This window comes from Humulus lupulus, chromosome 6, assembly GCF_963169125.1.
Source record: "Humulus lupulus chromosome 6, drHumLupu1.1, whole genome shotgun sequence".
NCBI classification, from domain to species: Eukaryota; Viridiplantae; Streptophyta; class Magnoliopsida; order Rosales; family Cannabaceae; genus Humulus; species Humulus lupulus.
The window spans coordinates 125,882,012-125,908,136 of NC_084798.1; the positions used below are offsets into that span (position 1 = coordinate 125,882,012).

Here is a 26,125-nt window from a genome sequence, read left to right on the forward strand (position 1 = left end):
GGTAGAGAAAAAGAGGCTCGCCGGCCTTGGGCTTGGATAGCACAGGCGGTTCAGCTAGATGCACCTTCAGGTCGAGGAATGCGCTTTCGCATTCTACTGTCCAGTCGAACTTCTTGTTTCCCCGAAGCAGGTTGTAGAAGGGCAAACACTTATCGGTTGACTTGGAAATAAACCGGTTCAGTGCGGCCACTCTCCCTGTCAAGCCTTGGACATCTTTCCGCGACCTAGGCGAAGGAAGCTCGAGCAATGACCTGATCTTGTCGGGGTTTGCTTCGATTCCTCGGGTATTAACTATGAACCCCAGGAATTTCCCGGATGCGACACCAAAAGTGCATTTCTGGGGATTGAGCCTCATGCCATACTCTCGTAGTATTTTAAAACATTCTCCCAGGTCGGAAACATGGTTGTCGGCAGTCTTTGACTTGACGAGCATGTCATCAACATACACTTCCATGTTCTTTCCGATCTGGTCCGCGAACATTCTGTTTACTAGCCTTTGGTAGGTAGCTCCAGCGTTCTTCAGACCGAACGGCATGACCTTGTAGCAATAGACATTAGTCGAGGTTATGAAGCTGGTGTGTTCCTGGTCCGCCGGATTCATCGCGATCTGATTGTAGCCTGAGTACGCGTCCATAAAGGACATGAGCTCGTGGCCCGCCGTGGCATCCACCAGCTGATCAATCCTTGGTAATGGAAAACAATCCTTGGGGCAGGCCTTATTCAGGTCGGAGAAGTCAATGCAGGTCCGCCATTTCCCGTTGGGCTTTGGAACTAGCACGGGATTGGCGACCCAAATTGGAAATTTGGCTTCACGGATAAAGCCACATTTTTTGAGTCGGGTCACTTCTTCTTCTAGGGCTTCAGCTCGGGTTGTTCCTAAACGTCTTTGCTTCTGAGACTTGGCAGGAATGCTTTTATCCAGGTGGAGCGTGTGCATGATGACACTCGGGCTGATGCCTACCATGTCCTCGTGCGACCATGCGAATACATCTAAATTAGCCCGCAGAAACGTAGTCAGCTCCGTCTTCCTCTTGCTACAGAGGTTTTTCCCGAGCTTGACCATCCGTGATGGAGTTTGTGGATCAAGGTTCACCTCCTCGAGCTCCTCAATGGCCTGAAGCTCGGACCTGTCTTCGCCTATTCTGGGGTCAATGTCCTCACTAAAGGCGACACTTTCCCCTTTGGCGTTTTGAGGTTTTTCAATCTCAGGAGTCGCCAAGGGTTCCTGGGATTCCTCCTCACTCAGAATGGCCATAGCCAGCTGCCCGGTTTTAGATTTTCCCTTCATGGAAATGCTGTAGCATTCCCTGGCAGCGAGCTGATCGCCCTTGATGGTGCAGATTCCTGTTGAAGTAGGGAATTTCATGGCGAGGTGTTGAATGGAAGTGACAGCCTCGAAAGCTATGAGCGTAGGTCGGCCCAAAATGGCGTTGTAGGAAGCGGAGCAGTCAATGACCACGAACTCAAGTAGTTTAGAGACTGTCCGAGACTCTTCCCCTAGGGTGATCACCAGCTCGATCGTCCCTATCGCTGCCGATCCTTCTCCCGAAAAACCATACAGCATCATGGAGGTTGCCTTTAGATCGGCGACAACCAGTCCCATCTTCTCTAAGGTGGATCGGAATAAAAGGTTCACCGAACTCCCGTTGTCTATTAGCACCCTTCTTACTTTCCGGTTAGCGAGCTGGACTGCTACAACCAAGGGATCATTGTGAGGGAACTGGACATGGCCTGCGTCTTCCTCCGTAAAAGTGATCGGTTGTTTCTCTAATCGTTGCTGTTTTGACTGACGCTGCTCCGGGACGAACTCCACTCCGTTGTGGGCTTTTAGTTCATTCACGTATCTCTTCTGGGTGCCTCTGCTCGTGCCAGCCATATGCGGACCTCCAGAGATGGTGGATATCTCTCCTCCGACCACGGGAGGAGGGACGTCCTGATCTATCCGAGTCCCGGGCTGACTGGCCGGGGCTTCCAGAGCAGGTCGACTTGCTGGAACCCTGTTCCGTGAGTATTGAGCCAAGGGGCCGGCTCGGATGAGAGTCTCTATTTCATCTTTGAAATGCCTGCAATCGTCGGTATTGTGTCCGACGTCGTTATGAAAACGGCAGATTTTGGAAGTATCTCTCTTTCCCTTGTGGTGTTTCAATGGTTCCGGCCTCTTCCAGGGGACCCGAGTAGAGTTGGCCAGGAAAATACTTTCCCTTGACTGAGTGAGTTCGGTATATGTCGTGAACACGGGCTTGAACTTGTCTACAGACTTATTCTTCTTTTGGCCGTGCTGATTTTTTGCTCCATTCCCCTTTCTTTTGCCTCCACCGGGCTGGTTGTTCTGTGTGACGTCTGGGGTCGCTTCCACGACCTCCGTCCCCACTCCAGCGGGCTGCTCGGGAACCTGGCTGGTTCCCGCGGCTTCGGCTTCTTCCAAATTTATCCATTCTTGGGCCCTATTAAGGAATTCGTTGATCGAACTGACTCCCTTCTTTTGTATATCCTTCCAGAGATCTCCTCCAACAAGGATTCCAGTTCTCATAGCCATGAGCTTGGAGCTTTCATCCGCGTCCCTAGCTCGGGCAGCGAAGTTCGCGAATCTGCTCAGGTAGGCCTTCAGCGTCTCACCGGGCTGCTGACTCACATTGGCCAGGGAGTCAGCCTGAACACGGGCGGCCTGGGAGGCACGGAATGCCCTTTTGAAGTCAGCTGAGAAGGTCTTCCAGGAGCTGATCGACTGTCTTTTACTTTGCTTGAACCACTGTCTGGCAGGTCCGGTCAGTGTGGAAGGGAAGATCAAGCATCTCAGCTCCGGGCCAATGTTATGGGCCATCATTAGGGTGTTGAACATCCCTAAATGGTCCGACGGATCTCCGTCCCCGTTGAACTTTGATAAGTGAGGCATACGGAAACCAGATGGGTATGCCGTCGCTGCTATGTTAGGGGCGAAGAGTTCCATATCATCTCCCGAATCATATTCGTCTTTCTCCTTTTCTGACAGGAGCTTCCTCATCAGTTCCTCCATCTGAGTTAGGCGCTCGAGGGTTTGGTCCTGAGATCCTTGGTTATTCCGGGGCTGTTCAACAGCTCCGGATCCATTGTACATATTAGGTGGGTTATTGCCCCTCCTATCTTGAGATAGGTTGTTTGGGGCATTCCCTCCATTACGTACTTCGGATCGGCCCCCCCCCCGAGCAAGCCTGACTACCATCTCTAGCTCGATCCTCTCTGTGAGAGTTGAGGTGATCTCGAAGGTCGTCTCCCTGGGCGGTCCGGTGGCTTTGTGCTGAACTTAGTCGCTGACGTAGGTCTCCTCCAGAGAGATCACTCCGGCGACTGCCGGTCCAATGACTTCTGCTGGACAGGCTTGGAGTCCGTTTTTGGTGGTGAGGACCGGAGCTTTCTTCCGGCGTCCTGCTACGCCGGGAAGGTCCCGTTGATGGTGGGTTTCTCCTACTACTCCCGTAAGCTGGGATGTCTCGGACGGGCCGAGGAGGAGACGGATATCTGATCGGAGATGGAGGATGCCTGACTGGAGAAGCGATCCTGGTTCCGTCTGGACGGATTAAATTTAGTGGGGTTCTTTCGGCCCTGCCAACTTGCTGGTCCCGCGCCGGGTGATCTGGACGAGGCGCAGGATGGTCTTCAGGGACGGGCTGACGTCGTGGGCCCTCCCCGGATCTCCTCTGGGAATTTCCTCGAGCTCTCCTGGGCGTCCTCGAGGATGGTTGAGAGCTAGGAGTCGACGTCCTAACCGAACGGCTGTATTGCTGTTGTCCAGTCCCAGGCATTTCCCCGAGGTTTGCATCTCGATGGTGCGATGAAGGGGTGGAGTTGGCTGCTGGAAGTCTATCCAAACGGCTAGCCTGGATCGATTACCCTGGCGAGACTTAGGAGCCTCACCTTGCCTCTCTCCAACGTTAACGTTGGTTGTGAGAGGGGGTAATCGGGCCAGGATATCCTGGATTTGCCGACTAGCAGTTGCTAACTGGCTCCTCAGCTGAGCGTTCTCCATCTCCACCGCAGTATAATAACACGGGTTCGGATTAGGTGGCCCGGGCGCCGAACTACCAGTATCGTCTTGGCCCGCCGGCTGCTTTCCTGGCCGCTGTTGGACTTCAGGAATTTGTTCCTCACGAATGGCAGTATGATGAGCCTCCTGCCCATCATGTTGTTCTGTCTCGTTGCCATGCCTGGATCGAGTAGTCACCATAGTTAGATATTTGTAGCAGCACTAATCGAACTTGCTCTCAATGAAAGCACCAAGCTGTTGACGCGGTTCTTCGCCAACAGGTAATTAAGAGAAAGAGAGAAGAGGATTAGTGCCAAATATAGAACCGTAACAGATATAAGATCTTAGCAAATAAAATAGGTGACTCGAGACACGTTTTTAAGTGGTTCAAAGGTTAAAATCCTTCTACTCCACTAGTCAATATTATTGATATATTCTGGGTATTTGGTTACAAAGTATATCTCTCCGAAGACTATTTGTTCCAACCCTTATCAACTCCCAGGGTCTCCATATTTATAGGAGAAGGCACCTGGAAGTTGGTAAGGAGGTCATCCCGTGACCTTCTTGAATGTCATATCAACTCTGTGACATTCATGATTAATTCCTAAACCTGACACATAAGTATGGTCAAATCTATAGATAAGGAGGTAATGGGCTGCACGGCCCAACCCAGCTGTGGGTGTCTGAACACGCACGTTCCTGCAGCGTGTCCGAGAAGTCAGGGAGATATCGGACACGTGATGTCAGATATATGCACGTTTATCTTGCGTGTGTTGACTTTACAAAGGGTCACGACCTCCATATCCAGCTTGTACCACGAGCTGTGCATCTGACTCGACCTTCCGCCTTTCAATTCCTTGCCCGTCTTGGGAGTCTTGGCGAGTCCTTGAGGATTCCTCGAGCTAAGGGGGTACGACCTCAAGACAGGATCTTCTACCTGGGGGATGTTTATGGACTAACCATGATTAGTCCGAAGCTCGGCCTGCTAATCAGCCCGTGGGAAAATCAGGGCGTACAATATGTAACTAGTTACCCCTAATATAATAACAAGTTATCTTGATGGAAACAAGATAACTTATAATAGGAGTAACTGGTTACCCCTAAGAAAGAAACAAGCTACCTTAATGGGAACATTCATATTTTAATATATATATATATATGTGAAAGATATTATATCAGATAACCAGTTACTTAGTCTAACATACAAAAAATGATTTGAAAAAAAGGAAACAATGTAAAAACAAATGGCTGAAATATTTATTTGAATTATATTACATATAGTAGAAAAATTGTAAAAATAAAGTATAATAATAATATAATCATGTAATATTAAAATATATAATAAATATATGTGAAAAAGAGGACAAATGAAGGAAAAAAAATCGAAGGAGAATAAAATAAGTGAAAATAAAAAGAAAAAATGGAAGGAAAAAAATAACAAAAAAATAAGGAAAAAAATGAAACAATTTATCATTATGGTAACCGATTACTTATAATATAGGTAACTGATCTTATATTATAACAAGTTATCGTGTTGGGAACATTCAGTTTTAGAAAAAAAAAGAATTAAAAATATGAAAGGTAATCTATTAGGTAATTTGTTACTTAACCTGATACAAACAAAAACTACGATCTAGAAAAAAAAGAACGTAAAAAGAAAATTTGAAAAATTGATTTTTTTTATATTGTAGAAAAAAAGGAATATATCATTTTGGTTCCTCGAGTTTATACATAATACCAGATATGCCTTCCAGTTTTCATAAATACCGAAATGATACACTCTATTTTGTTGTTCAGACCAAAATAGTACAATGGATCTATTATTGGTCAAAGTTATTTTTTAAAGACACTTTTACCCTCACTTATATATTTTGTTTATAATAAAGGTTTTTTTTTCGGTTGCAATCCCCATTCTTTACACTTTTTAACACTTAGGTCCTAAAAGTTGATTTCGTATTAGTTAGGTCGCCCACCTTTTCAAATCGTATCATTTAGGTCCCGAAATGCTATTTTTATTTCTTTTTTCTTTCAAAATACATAAATAAAATATAAAAAAAATGGTGAATCATTCTTAAAAAAAATTTGGAATACTTAATTTATAATAATACCAAACATGACATTGAAATTTTTTATTTTCATTACATTTAAAAAAATATTTAATAGTTTTATAAATTAAATTAAGTTTTCATTAAAAAAATTTCTTACCTATATTTTTTAAATATTAATAACTAAACTATCATGAGATTATCAATATTTATCATGTACATATTTATTTTTTATTTTGTAAATTTTGTCTATAATGCAACTTATAACTAATCATATATATATATATATATATATATGCACATAAATAACTTTATATAAATTATTAAGTTTAAAAAAATGTCTGAAATAAAAAGGCACCAACATAATAAAATGGATAATATCAAGATTGTTGACACCGTTTTTTGTTAACTTAAATAGGAGAGCAATTAAACAAGAAAATTGTAATGACCCAAATTCACTAATTAGGCTTAAGGGCCTTGATTAGTGTGCCTGGAGGGCATAATGGGAATTATGTGTGATTTTAATGATTAAGATGCATGACTATGATTTAAAGCATGTTATATGACTATGTGTATTATGTTATGTGGTAATTATGCTATGTGATTTGTACCACGTGGGTGTGGTGATATCAATGTGATGCATGTGCCGAGACGGTCCTAGAAAGCTAGATAATGGTAACTGGTGATTTGGTAACTTGTGTAACTGTTAGTAACCATAGAGAGTAACAGGTTTTGTTGGAGAAGTGGTAGAATTGTAATGTTAGTAAAAGGACAAGTGTGCCCTTGAGGTTTAGTTAGAAAGGGATATTAGTGGAGGGATAAGGTGGTCTTTTGGCAATGGATAGATGGGCTTCAGCTGAGAGGAAAACTTAGTCACGTATAACACTTTGGAAAATTGATTTATGCTGAATTTTGAGACCTAGAAATAGAGCAAAAGAAAAGTAGAAGGGGGAAGCTGAATTTGAGTTTTGGAAGGAGAATCAAGGGGTTTGAAGTAATCAAAATCAAGCTTAGGCCAAGTTTATTCAGAGGTAAGGATTAGAACTTTGCTTTGTTGAATTTAAGTTTGGATTTTCAGAGATTGTATGTGGAAATTCAAGGATAGTTATGGCTGTTTGTGGGAATTCAGCTTGTGGGGTTATAAAGCTTGATTTGGAGCTGGAAGCAAGGAAGCTAGAGGTTGGACTCTTCATCTAAGGTAAGGATTCTGTGTAATTGTAAAGCTTATTTCTGTTATGAATTAGGGAGTTTGAAGTGTGGTTTGGGTTTAGGTTTAAGTTTTTAACTTTCTGGTTTGAGTTACTAAGGCATGGAACTCAAGAGTGAATTTTGGGAATGATTGTGTAATTGAGTTAGGGTATGACGTTTTTAGGTTGTTATGTGGTCTATTAGGGGTTTTGAGTTGGTTTTGGGGCTTAGGTATGAGTTTGGAATGATTTGGAATGGTTTGGGTTCGGGAAAAACGTAAAGGAAAACCCAGAAATCTGGGTTCGCGAAGGAGCGCCGTGGCCCTGTTCTTGGGCGCCGCGGCGCGAGACTGTTTCTGGACAGAGCAAGCTCTCTGACTTGCTGGGCGTCGCGGCCCTATAGGGTAGTGTCGCGGCGCTAGGCCAATTTCAGAACATGGGATTTTGCAATTTTGAGCCTTTGCTTCGAGGGTTCGGGAGATGTCTTCGGTGCATTGTTTTAGGGATTTGGGGGATTCCGAGAGTGTGGGATTGGTTCCGGGAAGTAGTTTTGGATTGGTTAGTGACAAAAGATGTTTCATTTGTGTTGTGACTAGGTCTTTGGAGAGGCTCGGGGTAGAGGACCGTGCTCGTAGCTTTAAGGCATCGGAAACTAGTGAATTGAAAGGTAAGAAAACTGCACCCGGTTAAATGTTTGTGATGGGACTAAGTGCTCCTGAGAGTTGTATCGTGTCAATGTTGGTATCACGCCATGGGACATGTAAAAGCGGTCTAAGAGTGCCGTACATGGTTTTAGCGCGCAGAACGCGGATTAGCCACTGGTAGCCAAGGACAACGGGATAACGGAGGGAGCAGCCTGAGAGCGCTAGCCCTAGTTATCATTTATGAACTGTTTATGTTATGAATTGATATGCTTAGTATGTGGATTACTTGATTAAATTGATTGATGATATGGCTTGAGTTTATGTGATGCAAAGTGAGATGTTGTCTTGTCTGCTAATTGCTTATGCTTTGCTGTTGTTGTGTTTTCTTGCTGGGCCTTGGCTCACGGGTGCTACGTGGTGCAGGTAGAGGCAAGGGCAAGCTGGACCAAGCCTGAGGTGGAGAGCTCCGAGGTGGAATGTACATAGCCAGCGGTTCGACCGCCACGGTCGAGGAGTGGACCAGGACAGGGATCGCCTAACTGCTTGTTTTGCCTTAGTATGGCCGGTTGTTGTATATAAACCTTGTGTCTTTTGTAAACGGTCTTTGAACTTGATATTTTTGGGATCCCATGTAACAGATGACGCTTTTTAATGAAAATATGGCTTTTGAGACCAAAACGCTTTTAACCCTAGTTCCTTTATAGTTTCAATAACACGATTTTACTTAAATGACTTGATTAGCAGGTCTGGCACTTATAAACACACAGTGTAATGGTCTTGGCTATCCAGGGCGTTACAACTTGGTATTAGAGCATCCTAGGTTTATGGGTCCTGAAGACTGGCTGGATATGTACATTCGCCGCGGGAGACAAGCTTAACCCAGGGTTTGGTAATTGTGTATACATGATTGTGTGCTTAAGTGATTTGAGTGAGATATGATTGCTGATATTTGTTTGATGAATAGGGAGCATGAGACACTGATAGGGCCTGGCCCTTGACTATTGCATGATGTTATTGAGGCATGCTTATTAGCATTGCTGTGCATGTGGATGAATATCTGGATAAATTTCTATACTTTGATTGCTTGTGAATGAGTGGAGTTGATAACTCTACAAAAAAGAGTTATTTTAGCACTTTTTATGTGCTAATTGTTGCTTAATTCTTGAGTTTTTAAGTAATTTATTAAGTTTTTAAGTAATTTTGAATTTATTAGTCTTATCATGATTTTATATACTTTTGTGTGTTTTTATAGTTATTTTGTTGTAAAATGTTGTAGTTAATTATTTAAATTATTATTGTTAAGTTAGTGGAAAAAAATGTTGTATTATTGAACTCAAATATAAAATATAAATTAAGTTATAATTAATATTTTCAAAGAATTAAATTGATTTATTTTATAGTTGAAAATATTGTATTATGATTTATTTTATATTTATTTTGTAGGGATTTTATGCTCTTGAAAAGCAAGGAAAATGATGAAAAAAAGGCATTTTTGTGAAAAATAGTAAAGAAATTTTGGCATTTGAGCAAGGGCCCAAGCATCCCCTTCAAGCCCAGCTGCCTTGCCTCCTTAGGCCCAAGTCTCCAGGCCCACAAAGTCATTTGATGCTCCAGCCTTCACTTCCACGCCTGGGCCTTTTTTTTTGGTTAATTCCCAACAAGCTGCTCCCTTTTGCATCAACACTTCAGCATTGCACCCAGCACATCATGCCTGGCACCCAAAGCAGCCACTCAGTCCACCATCTGCTCCCAGCCGCTGGCCTAAAGCAAGCTGCCCCAGCCCATTTCCCCAGGCCCGAAAATCACCACAGCTGCTCCCCACGCCCACAAAGCCTCCAATTGTATTGAGCCCAACAATATCACTTTGCCTTTATGTCTAAAAATACCACATTTTTACCCCACTTTCTACACTTTTTACCCCAAAACATAATTATTACACCCCATAATTTATCCCTATTTACCATATTATAATTAATTCAATTAATTTAATCAATTTAATTAATTTTAATCATCATTTTTTGCTATAAATAAGGGATTTAGGGTGTCCAAATTTGAGAGAGAGGTTACTATACCAAAAACTCTACACATTTCAAAACCTCTCTATTCTCTTCATCATCTTCTTCTTTTTATTTTTTTCTATGTATTTTTAGAGGAACAATTTGGGGGTTCATCCTCCAAATTTTCCTATTTATGTTTGTAATTTTTAGTGTGTATTTGCTATTCTAGTTATGTGTTTCTAATCTTTTTAAGATTATTAAGGTGATGATGAAACAATTTTGTAACTAGATAGTATTTATTTTGTATGTTGATTTCCCATTTTGTGCAACAAAGTTCATGGAATTTTCTTCTTCAAATATCTTCTTTCATCTTAAATATCATGTATTTTGGATTGTTAGTACATATTTACACTTTGTTCTTCATTAGTGCTAAAACATAATATTCTTTGTGTAAGATGTGTCATTAAATTGTACACATCCATGCTTAGAACAAAAATATTATGTTTTGCCTTATAAATAAGATTCATTGATTTATTTGTTATTTCATTAGATTGATTTACACTAAATGCTTTGAAATTATAATTTTGAAAAGTGAAGAAAAATCTTATATTTTTAGAAGTAATTTGTGCTTAAAATTATAAATCTATTTAGAAAATGATAGTTTGATTTATTTTAACTATCACTAAAACTTGGGAATCAATGTACTTATAAATATTATTGAACTTATATTTTGTGGATTTTAATCCTTAATAATCTTATTTTACCATCTTCATTTCTATTATTAATTTATATTTATATATATTGTCTTTTATTTATTTATATATATTGTTTTTAATTTCTATACTATTGTCTTTTATTTTATTTTTATTGTTACAAATTTGCATCAATCTTTGGAGCTAGGTTAGAATTTATTAATTTTGGTTTAAAATAGTTTTATTTTCGATTTTAGACAACTCCTTTGGGTTCGACCTCGTGCTTACACGAACACTATTCTATAAATACGATTCGTGCGCTTGCGAGTATAAATATTTAAAACATACCCGTTTTGGGTCCATCAGGAGTCTCAGTGATGGATTATGGAAAGATTATTACCCTGTCATCATGGCCTAATTGCTGAGTCATTGATTGCAGATTGACTTGAATAGTTATGCGTTCAAGGAAATCCACACGACTAGCCGGTAGGTCTGGGGCTAGAGATGATGACCAGGGCCCGACCCCTCCGCCAGTCCCTGAGAACTGGCAGCAGTTAATGGCCGATATGCAGGCCCGGCTTCAGAGCCAAGACGAATAGATCCAAATTCTGTAGCAGGCTCCATCTGGGAGTGTTGCCCCTGTTGTGCCACCGACAATGGTACCTGTGGTACAGCCAGTTGATGTTGGGAACAAGTTGGAACCGTTGTATGAGCGGTTCAGAAAGCAACAGCCCCCGACCTTTGAGGGTGGACCAGATCCACTGAAAGCGGAACAGTGGATGACTTTGATCACTACCATTCTTGATTTTATGAGAGTGGAAGGACATGATAGGGTGGACTGTGCCACTTATATGCTGAGGGAGGATGCCCGAATCTGGTGGGAGGTGGCGTCACAGACTAGAGAAGTTGCTACATTGACTTGGGAAGGGTTTAAGGACCTGTTCAATCAGAAGTATTACAATGTTGCCATCAGGGCAGCGAAAGTGAATGAGTTCGTGGGGCTGGTTCAGGGCAGTATGATAGTTACAGAATATTCCTTGAAGTTTGATAGACTCGCGAAGTTTGCACCAGATCTTGTGCCTATCGATGCAGCTAGGCAGGACAGGTTTGTCAGAGGGCTGAATGTTATGATAGCCCGAGATGTAAGAATTACCACAGTTCCTGGAGAGACTACTTATGCCCAGGCTGTGGAGAGGGCTCTGACCGCTGAGGAAGCGGAGAATAGAATATGGAGGGATAGTGCAGCAAGAAGGGAGGGCCGCAGGGCGGTGCCTCCATACTCTGGTTCCAGTAGGGGCGGAGGCCCCAGTGATTTGAAAAGGAAGACTCCTGATGCTCCAATCGCTCCTAGGTCTGATAGGGGAGGTCGGGGTACTCAGGGTGGCCATCAGGGAGGCGGTGATTCATGGAGGACTTACCCAGAGTGCACGAGGTGCAGGAGACACCATCCGGGCGAGTGTCGGGCTAAGGCCTGCTATGTGTGCGGGGTGGTGGGACACCTCAGGAAAGATTGCCCGACGTTGAAGAAGGGAGAGACAAGAAAGGTGGACAGCTTGACTCCAGCTCGAGTGTTCACCCTGACGCAGGCAGAGGCCGAGGCTAGTCCCTCGGTTGTGACAGGTCAGCTTTCTAGTGCTGGCACTCCCTTTACTGTTTTGATTGATTCTGGTGCTACGCATTCATTTGTATCTGATAAGGTGATTGATAGACTGTGTAGGCCTAGTGAGTATAGTGCTTCAGGGTTTGGGACTATATTGCCTACAGGAGAATTGGTAGTATCTAGGAGGTGGATTAGAGCACTGCCAGTGTTAGTTGATGGTAGGGAGTTATCAGTAGACTTGATTGAGTTGAGTATGGAGGACTTTGATATGATTCTAGGTATGGATTGGCTGGTTAGGTATGGAGCTACCATTGATTGTAGGAAGAAGATGGTAACCTTTGAGCCGGAGGGCGAGGATCCCTTTGTTTTTGTGGGAGCGGTGCGTGGACCCCGCCGCGTACCCAGGATATCTGCATTAAGAGCCAGGGATTTGTTACAGGGTGGATGTATAGGCTTTCTGGCTAGTGTGGTGGATACCACCAGAGTTTTACCAGTTGGACCGGAGGAGACCAGGTTGGTTTGTGAGTTCTTGTATGTGTTTCCTGAGGATTTGCCTGGGTTGCCGCCGCTTAGAGAGATTCAGTTCGTTATCGAGTTGGCACCAGGGACAGAGCCAGTGTCGAGGGCACCATATAGGATGGCACCGGCAGAATCGAGCTTGTCTCTGGTAGCGAATGTACATGTCCAGCCGGTCTTCAGGAACCCTTAAACTTAGGACGCTCTAATACCAAGTTGTAACGCCCTGGATAGCCAAGACCGCTACACTGTGTATTTATAAAGGTGCAGGACTTGCTAATCAAGCCAATCAGTTAAAAACGTGATTACTAAAGCCATTAATGTGCTAGGGTTAAAAGGTTTTGGTCTGAAGAGATACTCTCTATATAATTAAACATTTTACACATGGGATCCCAAAAGAAATAGCGTTTAAAAGTTTGTTTACAAGATTTCTAGTGTACAATCAACCACCAGCCCTTCTAAAGGCAAAACATAAGTTTATGGTTTTCCTGTCCCTGTCTCCCCTCAACCGTGGCGACTGAGCAGCTGATCATGTACATTCTGCTCTCAGAGCACTCCAAATTAGGGCTGATCAAGCTTGCCCTTGCCTTTACCTCCACCACGAAGCACCCATGAGCCAAGGCCCGACAAGAAAACATATCATATTACATAACAAGAAATATTATCATTTGAATAACCCTTTAAGCATGTTCATACACTTAACATATCACCGTAATCACAAAGCATGAAGATTCAACCAAAGAATCAACTAATCACAACTCAGCTATACAACATAACAATCCATTAGCCAATATCAACAAACAAGTCACATAATAGTCAGGGTCGACGCCTTAGGTCACACCCTTTGTTTATGCCACTGACTCCGGCTCGCTTAAACTGAGCTCAGTGCATAATAAGCTGTCCTCAGCTACCAGTGGCCGAGCCGTGCCCTATGCGCTAGTGTAAAATTCAATACTTTTAAGCCATTGGTTTACATTTTACATGGCATAATACCATCCTTTATAAAGCATACAAAATAGGGAACCCTTAGTCCCATTATAAATCCACAACCGGGTGCAATTTTCTTACCTTTAATTTCTAAGTTTACTGATTACGAGCGACGCCTCTTGAGCACAATCCTCTTCCCCAGCCCTAGCTTAATACCTAGTCACAACCAAGATAGGGAGTACCGTTAATAATCACGTTAACATTTTCGGACGGAGTTCTAGCTTCCGGGACATCGAATTCCACTAAACACGGTGGTGGAATTGATCTCGAGCACCCTAGGTTAGGTTCCCACGCTTAAAACCTCCAAAAGACCAAAAATATCCTTAAGGGCCGCGGCCCCTGAAACCCATGCCGCGACCCACCCTTGAAATAGAGGCTAGGCCTTCCTGAAGACAGACATGCGCCGCGTCCCTGCCCTGTGGCGCCGCGGCGCTTCCCCACTATAGATCCTCCTTGGCTCTTCCTTGCTTCGCAGGGCCGCGACACTCTAGAACAGAGTCGCGGCCCAGCCCTTCGTGCCCAGAAAATCCACCATTCCCATCATTCTAACCTTGCTCAAAGCCACCTCAAAACACCCTAATTCCAAAACCCATTGATCACAAGACTTTTAACATGATTCTAGCAACATAATCCAACAAAAACCTAGCTTAAAAACTCATTAAAATCCCATTTTGATTTCTGAAACCTAGTAGCTCAAGAACTCTAAAACCAGTCATGCAAACTTAGAATTTAAACTCTAAATTATGAATTGAAGCTTACCTTCTTTGTTGAACCACTTCCTTAACAATTTCTGAGCTAAAACCCAAGCTTCTCAGCTTCAATTCAGTCCTTAAACATCAAAACCATAAACACTTTTAATACTCAGCCAAAACTTAGAATTCTAATGATCAAGAGTGTAATTCAGCCTTTACCTTAATCCTGGTTGAGTTTCCTTAGCTGAACACTGGACTAAACCTTCAAGATTCCAGGCCAAACCACTGAATTCCTAGCTGAATTCCCTTAGGTTTCAGTAGTTTTCTTAAGAGAGAGAAGAGAAGGAAGAGCGGAGCAAAGTGGGTCGGTTCGGATTTTTGTTCTATTGGTTTCTATTTTACTTAGTCTAACCTTAATTAATTACGTCAATCCCGAGGCTCGGGGTACCAGAAACTGTTGGTTTTTATTGATCAAATCAGAGATTATACGCAGCGGAACAACAATCAAATTGTTAGATTAATCCCATAAGATTTCTAGATCCACTTCTTCACATGCATATATATATTGAATCAAGGACATGAATAGAAAAATTACCTCAGGTCCTTCCTTGCTGCTATCTTTTCGTATGGCTAAATCCTCGAGATCTCACACCAAGATCTTCAATAGTTCAACCCTCTAATTAATTAGTTCATAAATTAGAATGGAAGAATTACCATTTTACCTTTCTAATTTACTTCTTATTCCTTAAGTACCATTAATTCACTGGTGAATAATTAATCTATAATCTAATTACAGATTTGAGCTCAAAATCATTCAGTTCCAGAATTAACCCTTAAGGGAACTAATATACGATCCGTTAGGAAAGATTAGATTCCGTATTGTTGATACATGTTCCCAGCCATCCATGATATTAAATCTCTAAAACAAAAGTCATTAGCCTCATTCTTTGAAGAGACCTTAACGAATGAATCAAAAGATTTAATAAACATGAACAGGAGTTCATGAACACTCAGGATTTAGGTTGATCTATAAATGATCATCAGTTATGATATGAATTACAAGTCTTTATTATTAAATGGTTTTTGGTTAAAGACTTTAATTCATATCGGTCCATGTCATATATAATCATATTATATAAAGCACCTTTACCGAGATGTCTTTCCACATCAATAATCTGAATCTAGATTATTTGTATCATTATGATACTCAGTAAATCATACTTACAACTCCAATTAAAGAATTCCATAACTTTAATTTGTTGTTGTTGACTATTTTTATTCATTCATGTGATCTTAATTCTCTCGTACTAATACAAGATCACATCCTCAATAATGAATATGGAATTTTTATGATATTTACAAAATTATTCAAACAATAATTTAACAATCTAAATATGACAATAATAATAAACCATTGTATTTATTTATTCGCAGAAAAAACAAATGTCTTTACATGCTTTTAGGACACACTCCTAACAGAAACGTCCCCGAGGGAAAAGTGGTAAAATTCCCCAATATTCCCGCCTAAGCTTCCTAACCTCAAATATATCTCTAATTATTTATTTCCATAACCCGATAACCCAAATAATCATCTAATACCCGAAATACCCCTTGACTTGCTCCAAGTCAAGTATTGAGCCCCGTTGTGACTTTCCTGCTAACTAGCTCCCTAGGATCGCCTCAAGTCGCATGCTGCAGATTTACCCACATAATATTGTGGTTCTCACAAATATAACATATAATCACATTTACATTCATCTAACCATACAAGCATGTTTATCATATAATCACACGTTAACTTAATAAATTCACACATAAACCAATTATGCCCTCCCGACACACTAATCAAGGCCCTTAAGCCATATTAGTGATTTTGGGTCGTTATACCCATTCTGCAAAATAGTTAGGGAGACCAATTGCCGGATTTCTCGGGGACACGTTAGCTGTAGGAAGGAATGGGCTAAATCTATCCGACTAGGTGATTCGGGTTCTTTTACCGGGACCCGGGATCATTTATCAAGGTGGACATCTTGATGGAAATAACTTCTCCCGAATCCCACTCGATGAAATTTGTTTCCTGGAATGGATCATCCGCCATCATAGTTTACATCCCGGAGGATATAGAATGAATACGATCAGGAAGGTGATTTGGGTCTGCACCTTAGTTTTGGCCCCTTCGCTAAGCTCACACTATTTTCCAGTAATTGGGTTTGGTATGGTTTGGGCTGATGGAGTTTACTTATTCACTGGACCTAGGTTGGGCCTTGGCCTCTTCAATGGGCCCATGGACCCGTTTGGTCGTGCCACGTGTCATAGGTGGAAAATATGGATAACATTTACCCCCAAGTCTTCATTCGTGCTCGCACGGTGGAGAATAGCCTTCTTCCTCCAGGATCAATCACATATATCCCGGTTTGTTTACTTAAGTCCTGGTTCATTTACTAGGATCCAAGTTTGTTTACTTGGGGGCCATTTGGTCAATTTTGTCATTTCACATTCCCAACATCCTAGACACATGTCTCCAAGTTGATGGTGCGTCTGTACCACTCGCACCCTAAAAATCCGGAGAGAATCTTTTGATGACTTGGTTGACCGATGGGTGGCAGCACATTTCTCGAAGCTTTTTGTCTGTACAAAAATGTGCTTTGGGGCACTCAAGTAGGCTGTTTAATGCTTCTGCATAGTTCGGAGTCATTGAATGGGGATTATTTTGGAATTTTCAATGTGGACCGTTGGATGAGGTAGGCCTAGATCGTGGATTAACGAATCCATGATTTAGTATTCGATTGGGCCAATTAATGTCCCTGCACTGTCTGGGAACGTCAGATGAGGGTAGTCTTAGGATCCTCATCATGGACCGTTGGATTGAATAATAACTTCTCTTCCTATAAATACCTCAATAGGATCCTTTCCACATTTTACTGATCCCAAATTCTCAATCTAGAGAGCAGAGAGTCAGAGCTTCGTATGTCCGAAGTTGCCGATGAACTTCTCTGACGGATATTGCATCTTCGTGCCCATTTGTTTCCGATGAACCCTTTTTCCATTCAGCAAGCAGAAAACTCTGTCCCAGCCGACTGGTCTGGAAGCATCAACAAACTGCTGCACCGTCTCCTCCGATTCAAGATCGAATTCTTGCCGGTGTTGTCGCCTAACTTTAAATGAATTCCAGATCCACTATCCCGCAGTAAGTTTTCTGGTCAATTCCTTATTTCTTTTGATCATTTTTATTGCCATGTTTTTTCCGCGACTGTATAGCCGTTAGGGCCGCAAACACCGTGTAAGGTGGTTCGAGGTAGTGGTAGTGGTAGAGACAAATATTAGGATTTCTAGATGAAACCTCATACCATAGATAGTTTGATTGGCTGAACGAGCTTGTTTGTCCCGGATCATTGAACTCGGACGACTCAAAACCGAGCGAGTTAATTAACTTATTAGAAAATACCCTTGGCCTTTAGTTCTCGACTTATGTTCCTAGGATCTTTATTGGTCCCAGATCAGGGTCTGGAGGGGACCTCTCCAAGCAGTTTTAGGAGAACCCCCATACCTTAACTAGTTTTCTTCAGTTTTGGTGCTAACTGCTTGGTTCTCGTTTTTTTGTAACTTCCAGGTCTACAATCATGAGTCGTGGCATTACTCTACATCCGGAAGATGATGTTGAAGCGGGCCTCGTAGTCCTGGAGGGGAAAAAGCTTCCCACTGGAAACATTTGGGAAATGGACGGGGAAAAGAACAAATTTCAGAACTATCAGATGCTGAATGAGTTGGAGAAGGCCCTCAGAGTAGAGTCGACTCCAGGGCTCTTTTATAATAGACTGGCCTGAAGAGAAGAGAAGGCTTCATACTGAAGTGGGCATATTCAGTGTCTGGAGTGTAGGCCACATCAGTGCGGGAGCCACTATCTCGCTTCATGACTACTTCGCGCGGTTCATCAAGTTCGTGCGGATCGTGCCTTTCCAGCTTCTCCCCCAGGCGTATATGATGCCAGCGAGATGGCGTATATTTTGTGCATCAAAGGATATCGTGGCACCCACTCCTGTAGAAGTGCTGTACTTTTATCGGATGGAGCCGCAATTTAATTCCAAAGACAAGACACAAGATGGATTTGATAAGTTAAAGGCCTGTGGCATTGGTCCGACTCCATTCAACACATGGAAACATCCCCCATATGTCAAACACTACTGGTTCATGACATTCAGGTTTCTCCAAGAGAATAATCCAACCTTGGTGCTGGACTTTCAGCGCATGGGTAAGTCATCCTTCTCCATTCTTCGTATAGTCCTTTGTTCTGTTTATTGGAAACTCACGTTCTTGTGGACAGGTCCGTATGCTCAAACCGGGCTCATTAAGTCGATCCTGGATCAAAATAAGTATTACGCCACCCTTAGTGCTAATGAGCTAGATGTGGGGGGAATCGTGACCACGGAGAAACTTCGATTGGTCAGGCTGATTGCCAGCCACCAATCGATAGACGCCCCTAGCTTCCGAGGGTTGCAATGTGAGAGGGATCCTGCTCTGAAAGAGGAGTTGGCCCTCATTCACATTGAGGCAGTGGAGGCAGCGGTCAAGGTGGACACAGAGAAAAAGAAAATGGAGCAGGCACACTATGAGGAGTGGAACGAATCTGAGGAGCTGGATGCCTTTCTCGAGGGGAGGCAGCCCAACACTGGAGCTCCCGGGGCTAGCATTTCGGGGTAAGGTAAAACGCCTCCGGTTTTAACTTATGCCCCTCATATTGAGGGCTTCATTAGGAATAGGCAAAAGTACCAAGATTATTTGACCGAGATTGTTAGCAATGTGGGGCTTCCTTGCCCTATTGCTGTAGACATGCTGACCCTCATGTACTTGTCCTGAATCCTTCAGTACGGTAGCTTTTTGGACCCAGATGACATGGGGGACCAAATTCATTCTTTTGCACTAGGAGAATTGAGTCATGCCCATTCCATGGATGAGGGTTTTTCCCAGAGGACTAGAATTGCATGTTTCCTTTATTTTTGTCTGTCACCCCCATTCCTTTGTTACTATTCCATTTTTTATTCCTATCTCAGGTGACTCGGACATGTCGAGTCCAGTGGCCAAGATGAAGGAAATGATCGAGGCCAGGGCTGCTATGGCAAAGGCTTCAACAAAGAAAAATGCCAAGGGCCCGTCCAAGAAGAAAATCATCGAACTAATACTCGGGGACTCACAACCAAACCCGGGAGCTTCCGAGGGAGCTCAAGTTGCAGCTTTGGTCCTGGCCGGGTCGACTGAGCAACATCCATCCCCATTTGCTCCTCTCCAAGTTATTAATTTAGAGCAGGAGCCTTCGGAGGTCGGAGGAGTAAAAGGAAAACAATCTCTGTCGCCGTTGAGTCCTCGAAGCGGGCCAAGAAAGCCAAGACAAAGGATTTCTCCCTAGCCGGGGAGCATTCCTCTAGTGAGAGCCTTTGTATTATGACAGAGCCCCCGATGCTCCCATGCTTCCCGTCAACCCGGCACTTCCCGGGGAAGAGGATTCAATCATCCTAGAAGAGAGGATGAAGATGGTGACCCAGGCCTAGGGCAAGGGACGCAATAAACGGGATGAGGTGGCTCGGGCCTTGATCCTCCACCAGAAGGTGGAGTTTTCCGAACGTTCGGAGGTCTTCAACGCCCCTCAGCAGATCGTGGATTGGCTAGCAGTCGAGATGGGTTTTCGGCCTAAGTTGGGATAGGACACGACCCTGCTTGTTGTGGACCTGCTGGCCCAGGTGGGGACTACAATGTCCACCCTTCAGCTCAAATGCTACAACACCTTGGCGAGGAAATAAGCACTCTTCGTCTCCCAGACCATCCGTCATCAAGTCCCTGCGGTAAGCCACTTATCTATTTTATTTTTTAATATCGTTGTCCTTTTGTGTGTTCTAACTTTGATTTGTTCTAGGATGCCTTGTTGGCTCACAGGAACGCATAACTAATGGCAGAACTGGCGATGAAGTTGGAGAAGACTTAAATGGAGCTGGAGAGGGCTGTCAATCAATGCAAAGCTGCCAAGGAGGCTGCCTGGGTTCAGGCTGAGCATGAGGAGGCTCTATTTCGGGTTCAAGCTAAGCATGAGGAGGCTCTATCCCAGAGAGATGCCAAACACAAGAAATTGATCGAGAACCTAGAGGCAGAACTATCCCATGCTCGCGACTCAGAAGCTTCTTCCAAGGCGCTCTTGGAGGCGGCCGAGGCCCAACTTCGCCAGGAGTGGGAAAAGGTAGTGTCTCTCGGGGCACAAAACCAAGCTTTGGAAGCCATGGCCCAACTGGATATGAATCGGAGCAAGGAGGCTTGCAAGGAGAAGGAGCAGGCTGATGAATTGTTGGTGACCGCTTTTGATGAGGCCATTTACATGGCATGGCTCCTAGATAAGAATATGAATCTCCTCCTCTATCCAGATTCAGCTGTGAAGAGGGCAGAGTTTGAAGCCAAGGGAAAGGAGGATGCAGCACTTCTTGCTGGGGATCAGCAAGGTGAGAACGCTCTAGACATCCCAGACCATAACGAAGCCCAGGCCTGAGCCTTTGAACTTTAATTTTGGGCTCCCTTTTTCCTTTTCTTTGTTTTTGTAAAAATATTATTTTTTATGGGCGTGAGTGCATCTAAGACAATTTCTTATCCATCCGTATTGTTATTATATTGGTTTTTTTTCTTTGCTCAATGGTTCCCGCTTTATATTCGTTTATTTTTCTAAAAAATTCACTAGGTGTTTTACCACTATGCATGAATTGAGTTTAAATGTGGAGTCCTGGTTCCAATGGCCAGGACCATTGGGGGAAACCAAGGTTCCGGTCTCAACAACTTGGGCCATTTTGGACTTACCAAATATAACTTAACTAGTTTATCTTGACTTTATGCTTCAGATTCCAAAAACCCGGACCCTTATGGGTTTCTCAGATATGACTTAGATAATTAACTTATTTCGATCCTGAGGTTCAAGTTCCAACAACCTAGATCGTTAAGGAGTTATCAACTGTCATCTTCTTAATCTGTCTTGATTCTGATGCTCAGGAGGTCTGGACCATTAAAAATATGACTTAGGTAGAAATTATTTGATTAACTTATCTCAAACTTGAGGTTCAGGTTCCAACGGCCTGGACCGTTTACAAGACTAGCTTTAATCAATATAAACCTAAGCTTTAAGTTCCAACGGTCCTGGACCGTTCTAGGGGAACCATGATTAGATTATCCTGGACCATGTTAGATCTGGTCCAATCTTTTGGGAGTTGGGTTTTGAACCCCCAGACCATATGGATCTAAGTTAGGACTGGGCTTTGAGCCTTGCATCCTCTTTTTGGGAGTTGGGTTTTGAACCCCCTGTCTATACGAATCTGGATCAGGACTAAGCTTTGAGCTTTGCATCCTTTTTTGTTTTTAATCCTAGATTTGCATAGATGGTCCTCCTACCCCTAAAGTGACCAAAGAATGTAGTCTTAGGGCACTTGTTCGTGTAAAAATTAAAGACGAGCTTAGACCTTTTCTTTTCTTACAACATTTCTTATGGTGTTTTGTCCACACCATTTTCATTAAGTAAAAAATGGCCCTGGGGCATACATTACTTGAAATTAAAAATGTTAGAAAAAACATAATTAAATCCTCCCGACTACTAATAGTACCGGCAGAGGTGTTCTACATTCCAGGCCCTTGGGACCTCAGTTCCATCTAGTTGTCTTAGGCGATATGTTCCTGGACACACTTCATTTTTGATCTTGTAGGGTCCTTTCCAGTTTGGTCCCAAAACCCCTACTCTTGGATCTTGAGATGCAGGGAAGACTCTTTTCAGGACTAGATCGCCAGTTTTGAACCTTTGGCTCTTAACTTTCGAGTTAAAATGCCTTGCGATCTTTCCTTGATACATCTTCAACTGCACTTGTGATTCTTCTCGGATCTCTTCGATGAGATCCAGGGATTCTTGGACTAAGGCATGGTTCTTGACGAGATCATATGTATCTCATCTGTGAGATGGGACCACTGTTTCTATTAGGATGACTGCTTCGCATCCGTACACCATTAAATAGGGAATATGTCTGGTAGATGTTCTTTCTGTGGTCCCGTATGTCTATAGGACGCGAGGTAACTCTTCCGGCCACTTGGTCTTGCAGGCATGTAGCTTTTTCTTTAATATCCCCTTCAAATCTTGTTCACGACCTCTGTTTGCCCATTTTCTTGAGGCCTTGCGGCTGTAGAGAAGCTTTTGATGATGCCATGTATTTCACAGAAGTCAGTGAAGTGGACTCTATCAAATTGCTTCCTGTTATCGGACATGATTTTGTGAGGGAGGCCGTATCAGCACACTTTGTTGTTGATGACAAAGTCCAAGGCCTTTTATGGAGGTGATGGTGCTCATTGGTTCCACCTTAACCCACTTATTGTAATAGTCGATGATTATAATGGTGTATTTTACTCCGCCCTTCCCAGCAGGGAGGGATCCTACCAAATCAATTCCCCAAACTGCAAAAGGCCAGGGATTGGTCATCAGGGTTATCTCTGTTGGAGGGGCTCGCGGGATCTTTGCATACCTTTGGCATTGTTCGCACTTATGGACGTAATCTACACAATCCTTCTTCATTGTTGGCCAGAAATATCCTTGCATGAGGATCTTCTTCGACAAGCTTAGTCCGGCTGTGTGATCTCCGGCCTTCGTGCACTTCGTGCATGATTGCGCTCATTTTAGTCCCGGTTACGCATCAGAGATAGGGCATGGATAAACCCCTGCAATAGAGTCTGTCGTCCATCATGATGTATCTGAGAGCTTGGTACTGATGCTTCCTGGCAGCGGCCCTGTCCGCGGGCAATTCCCCAGTGGTTAGATACTGGATGAGAGGGCCCATCCAGGACGCAGTGTAATCGATGGCGTTGATGATTGCGGGAGCTTGAATACTGGGTGCGGGTAGATGGTCGATGGGGACTACCCCGGAGAGTTTTGCTTCAACATCCATGGCTAATTTTGCTAGCGTATCTGCAAACCTGTTCTGTTCCCTGGGGATCTAGCAGATGAAGTATCTTTCGAAAGATTGGAGTGACTTTCGGGTTCGCGCCACGTAGGCGACCATCTTCTCCCCCTTTGTTTGGTATTCTCCTGAAATCAGCCTGACCACCAGCTAGGAGTTGCTGTGGACTTCAATGTTCTCTGCCCCTACCTCCTGGGCCAAGCATAATCCAGCCAACATGGCCTCGTTCTCAACCTCGTTGTTCGACGCTTAGAACTGGAAGCATAGGGCGCTTTGCAACTGGTGACCTTGAGGGGATATCAGGATGCTCCCAGCCCCAACCCCATTCTCATTAGAGGATCTGTCCACGGAGATCTTCCAAAAGGGCACTACGGGGTCAACATGTTCTTCGTCCTCAGTTATCTTGGTGCATTCTAGAATGAAGTCGGCTAGGGCCTATTCCTTGATGGAGATTTTGGGGACATAGGCGATATCAAATTAGCTCAGCTCCATGGCCCGCTTCAAAAGTCTTCTCGATGACTCTGGATTTTGTAATACTTGTCGTAGGGGATGGTTCATCAGTATCTTGATGGCATCGACCTGAAAGTAAGGTCTTAACTTTCTGGAAATGGTCAGTAAGCAAAATTTTAATTTCTCAATTAAAGGTTATCTAGACTCCACGCCCAACAACCTTTTGCTTATGTAATAGACTGGGAGTTAGGCCTTTCCCCCTTCTCGAACTAATGCGGCGCTGATGGCGTGTTCTGACACTGCCACATATAGGTACAGTGGTTCCCCATCCACTGGTTTTGACAAGATTGGCGCTTGGGCAAGATGTTCCTTCAACTTTCGGAAGGCCTCTTCGCATTTGGCCGTCCACTCGAACCTCTGGTTTCAGGGAAGTATGTTGAAGAATGGGATGCACTTGTCCGTGGACTTCGACACAAAGTGGCTATTCTTCCCATCAGGCTTTGAACATCTTTATGTCTTTGTTGTGATGGCATGTCGATCAGTGCTTTGATCGTGTCAGGGTTGGCTTCTATCCTTCTTGAGCTTACTATGAAGCCAATAAACTTCTTGGATGCCACGCCAAAAGTGCACTTCGTAGGATTTAGCTTGATCCCATACTTCCGGATAATGGAAAATGTTTATGCTAGGTCATCTGCATGTTGGGCCGATGTCTTAGACTTTACCAACATGTCGTCTATATAGACCTCCATAATCTTCCCCAGTTGGTTCCAGAACATTCTGTTGACCAGTCTTTGATAGGTGGCCCCAACATTCTTGAGCCTGAAGGGCATGACGATGTAACAGTATACACCCTTGTTCATCTGGAAGCTAGTGTGTTCTTGGTCTGCTACATGCATCGAGATCTGATTGTAGCTGGAGTAAGCATCCATGAAGCTTAACAACTCATACCCAGATGTAGCATCCACCATCTGGTCAATTCGGGGTAGAGTGAAACAATCCTTTGGGCATGCCTTGTTGAGGTTCGTGAAGTCAATGCAAGTCCTCCATGTTCCATTTGGCTTTGGCACCAACACCGGATTCACTAGCCAAATGGGATACAAGGCCTCCCGGATGAAGTTGATCGAGGATAACTTCTCGACTTTTAGCTTGAGGGCCTCTGCCCTTTCCGTGCCTAGGGGCCTTCGCTTCTACCGGTTGGGAGTTGCATTCTCGTCAATGTTCAGGGCCTGCTATATGACGTTGCGGTAAATCCCGGTCATATATGAGTGGAACTAGGCCAGGATGTCCTGGTTTTCTTTTACCCGGGCAATTATGGCAGCCCTGACCTCCGAGTTCAAGTTCCTCCCTACCCGGATCACTTTGGTTTGGTCGGTGTCACTGATGCACACCTCCTCAACTTCCTCCATGGACTATAATGCCCTATCCGCCTCTATTCGTGGATCCAATTCGTCATCCTCCCGGACCACCCTCCTATGCTGGTTGTGGTGATGGGATTGGATCAGCATTTTCCCCTTCAAGAGGCTCTTTGCGGACCATGAAGATTGGTCGGGCAGAGACGTGATAACATTTCCGGGCACTCTTCTGATCTCCCCGTACAGTTCCCACTTCGCCGTTGTCACATGGGAAATTCATGTATAGATGGCGGATGGAGGTGATGGTGCTAAAGTCAACTAGAGTGCGGTGCCCAAAGATCACGTTGTATGTAGTGGGGCAATCCACCGCCACGAAGGTGCAATACTTGAATGAGCTCTGAACCTCATTCCCCAGCGTCACAGGGAGTTGAATCTTGCCCATCGGGAGCAACAAATCCCCATTGAAGCCATAGATTTGCGGAGGGCAGGAGGCTAGGTCTGCCTTTGTTAGCCCAATCACTGTGAAGGCCAGCTTGAATAGGACATTGACAGAACTTCCTTTGTCCACCAACACTCGAGATACTCGTTTATTGGCGATTTGGGCATCAATGACCAAGGGGTCGTGATGCGGGAAATGAACGTTCCAGGCATCTTCCTCTGTGAACGTTATGGGTAGGTTCATCAGTCTTGGGCATTGGGTCGGAGTCTGGACCAATGTGCACACCTCATGGTTGTGATTGAGCTCACTAAGGTATCTATTCTGATCATTCCGGGACGATCCTCCTAGATGTGGGCCTTCGATATGGTGGCCATTTTTGTATCTTAATTATTATTTAGATTTTGTTGTTATTCTATGAATCTAGCTACATTCAAGTATGTTGGCGAGGGAAGACAATTCTTTACATATTTTAATCATGGCTTAATTTCGTATATTCATTTCCAGTTCTACATAAAAGTTGAGGAGGGAAAGGGGGAGCTTCAGTCCCACACTATTTACTAGGTCTGT

General features: G+C 43.7%; 1 protein-coding gene across 1 annotated transcript in view; it reads left to right on the forward strand.

The window, feature by feature from the left end:
* LOC133785442 (uncharacterized) overlaps positions 1 to 18,184 on the forward strand; it is a 41,429-nt gene extending 23,245 nt beyond the window's left edge. The window contains exon 2 of the mRNA XM_062224675.1: positions 17,971 to 18,184. Coding sequence (XP_062080659.1) covers positions 17,971 to 18,184 — 214 coding nt within the window. The remainder of the gene's footprint in view (positions 1 to 17,970) is intronic.
* Positions 18,185 to 26,125: the final 7,941 nt, after the last annotated feature.